The 2818-nt window shown below is 41.3% G+C and overlaps 1 protein-coding gene across 1 annotated transcript; it reads left to right on the top strand.

Moving 5' to 3' along the window:
- The first annotated feature begins 267 nt into the window (after positions 1 to 267).
- On the top strand, positions 268 to 2811 carry LOC103728582 (DNA-directed RNA polymerase III subunit RPC6-like). Its single transcript, XM_008826562.2, has 3 exons — positions 268 to 427; positions 633 to 740; positions 2106 to 2811. The coding sequence occupies exons 1-3, from the start codon at positions 305 to 307 to the stop codon at positions 2391 to 2393; spliced, it is 519 nt and encodes a 172-aa protein (XP_008824784.2). The 5' UTR covers positions 268 to 304; the 3' UTR covers positions 2394 to 2811.
- The last annotated feature ends 7 nt before the right edge of the window (positions 2812 to 2818 follow it).

Here is a 2818-nt window from a genome sequence, read left to right as displayed (position 1 = left end):
ACCTGAACTGATGACCTTTCCCTTCCCATAAGGAAGGGAACATTGTGAACATGAAGGAGTTGCTGGCTGCAGTACACTTCTGACACAGGTTAATGGCACAGTCCTCCTCCCCAAAAGATGGCTTTCACTTTAGACAATGGTCACAAGTTCAGTAACTCTCTACTATCTTTACATCTGTAATTCTGTACATCTAAAAGTGTCCTAAAATATAAACTTATTTTTTTTTAAAGCTTGGTTTTGGAAAATGGTTATAAATGCATAAACTGTGTATATTCTTTCTTAGGCTTCCAAAAAGAAGGTATATATGCTTTATAACCTGCAACCAGATCGATCTGTGACTGGAGGAGCGTGGTACAGTGACCAGGATTTTGAATCTGAATTTGTTGAGGTGCTTAACCAACAGTGTTTCAAATTCTTACAAACCAAGGTGAGAAATACCATCACAAGCCCTTTTTAAAAAGCTACTTTATGAAAAATATTTAACCTTGTATATCATATTTTATAAGGCTAAATATACTGATGTTGGTAATTTTTATTAAAATATGTTCTGCTATGATATGACACAGTGTACATTGCATTGAGAAAGCGCTAATTAGTACTCTTTCTTGAATCTCTTATTTCAATCCTTACAGGCAGAAACAGCCCGAGAAAGTAAACAGAATCCAATGATACAGAGAAACAGTTCCTTTGCTTCATCACATGAAGTGTGGAAATATATCTGTGAACTGGGAATCAGTAAGGTGAGAACTTTTTTACTTTGTCACGTAAGATATATTTGTCAGCATATATATGGCTGTAGCTTACAGTATGTTCTAAATGTATTTGACCCAGTCCCCTTCTCAGGTGCACATTCTACTGAACCTACTTTTTGGAAGTGCTGTCCTAACCTGTGGGCAAAGGCAGTCACTGCCGTCTGACTGGCTGAGCTGTTCTTGAGGTTGGGGCACTTGGTGGCAGAATGCAGTTCACCACCAGAGTCAAAGCTACTCTAAGGACTTCTCCGCTGTCTCTGGGACAGTGGGACATGTCACAGCCTGAGTCATTTATTGACATTTTCTTATGTAATGAGGTGTAAGTGCTATTATTACTTCTCCTCTGAAACCTTTACATAAAGACATTGATGCTTTTCATGGTCAGAAAGAAGCTAAGGTAGCATTTGGACATGCCATTTTCATTTCTTGGGCCCCAGATCTCTCACTTATAAAGTCCTAGGAACTAGAATTACTGAAGTAGCTGTGTGCTCAGACATTTTAAGACTCTCTGTTAAATTCATGGGGAGGGGGATTTCTTCTATGTAGGTTTTTATTTTTAGGTTTGGAGTTGGTTCTATTGTTTTTGTGGTCCTAGGGATTGAATCTAGGGTTCATGCTGATAATGCTCTACCACTGATCTGTGTTCCTAGCCCTTTTTGTCATTTTGTTGTGTTGTACCTTTCCCCCATTACCCCATCAAATTCTCACCAAAGAAATGTTAGTTTGTAAGACTTCTACGGGACTAGAGAGATGGTTCAGTGACTAAGAGCACTTACTGCTCTTAGAGAAGACCCCATTTTTTTTGCCAGCACTGACAAGGTGGCTAACACCCATCTTCAATTCCAGTTCCAGGGGGTCCAATGTCCTTTTCTGACCTTGGTACGTACCAGGCATACAGGAGGCACACTTATATACATGTAGGCAAAACACTCATACACATAAAATAAAAACAAAGGGTGTGGTGGAGACTGGGTGTGATGGCACACACCTTTAATCCCAGCACTGGGGAGGCAGAAGCAGGCAGATGTGTGAGTTCCAGGCCAGCCTGGTCTACATAGTAAGTTTCAAGCCCCCAGGGATAGTGAGATCAAAAAATCAAAACAGAAACAAAACAAAGACTTCTAGTTTTTTCTTAGAATGCTGATAACCATTAGGAAATGTCAGAATCATCACATTAGGCTTCTGTCCTTCCCTAGCATTTCAGTGGTGTGCACATCCTTTTTGCCTTCCATTGCTTTTCTCCAGCATGTAGCTTCTCCCTTCACTGAGCAGTTGGTACTCTGCTGTTTTGTAATACCCTGTCAAAAGATGCTTCCTGTCCTATATACCTACTTATAATGTGCCCTTTTTTAGGTAGAGTTGTCCATGGAGGACATTGAAACCATCTTGAATACACTTATTTATGATGGGAAAGTGGAGATGACTATCATTGCTGCAAAGGAAGGCACAGTTGGCAGTGTGGATGGACACATGAGACTGTACAGGGCAGTCAGCCCAATCCTCCCACCTACAGGCCTGGTCCGAGCACCTTGTGGACTCTGCCCGGTGAGTGAGAGCTGCTGTACTTTCACCCTTTTACCAGCACCATGTGCAAATGTCATATGGAGAAACAGCACACACACCTGTAGGGTTCACAAGTAGCTGTTCAAGCCTCCATGAAGGTGATGAACAGGGCTTTAATGGACAGGTCTTACATTCATTCTTGGGACTGTTGTTAGTCCTGAAATGCATAATTTTTGGTGAAGAATAGTCAGTTTACCTGTGTAGGGAGGAAATGAGATTTGTTGAGAAGCTACCATGAGCTGGTCATTCTTAGTGATTTTCCTTTGTGATCTCTTATGTCCTTGAAGCTAGTAGTGTTATTTTCCCTAAAGAATGAGGGAACTTGGGGCTGGGGGTGTAATTCAGTGGCACAGCACATACTTAGTAGACACGGGACCTCCCACCACCCCCAGATTTGATTCCCCAGTACTCCCCCAAGAAGGAGGAGGAAATGTAGACTTGGGGAGAACATATAGCTTAGAATTAAATAACAGGATTCAAACTGAGAGATGATGTTTTTTTTT

Source organism: Nannospalax galili, unplaced genomic scaffold, assembly GCF_000622305.1.
Source record: "Nannospalax galili isolate Female #2095 unplaced genomic scaffold, S.galili_v1.0 C49857132, whole genome shotgun sequence".
Lineage (NCBI taxonomy): Eukaryota > Metazoa > Chordata > Mammalia > Rodentia > Spalacidae > Nannospalax > Nannospalax galili.
The sequence above is the reverse complement of the archived record's forward strand: the minus strand, read 5'-3'. Positions and strand labels throughout refer to the sequence as shown.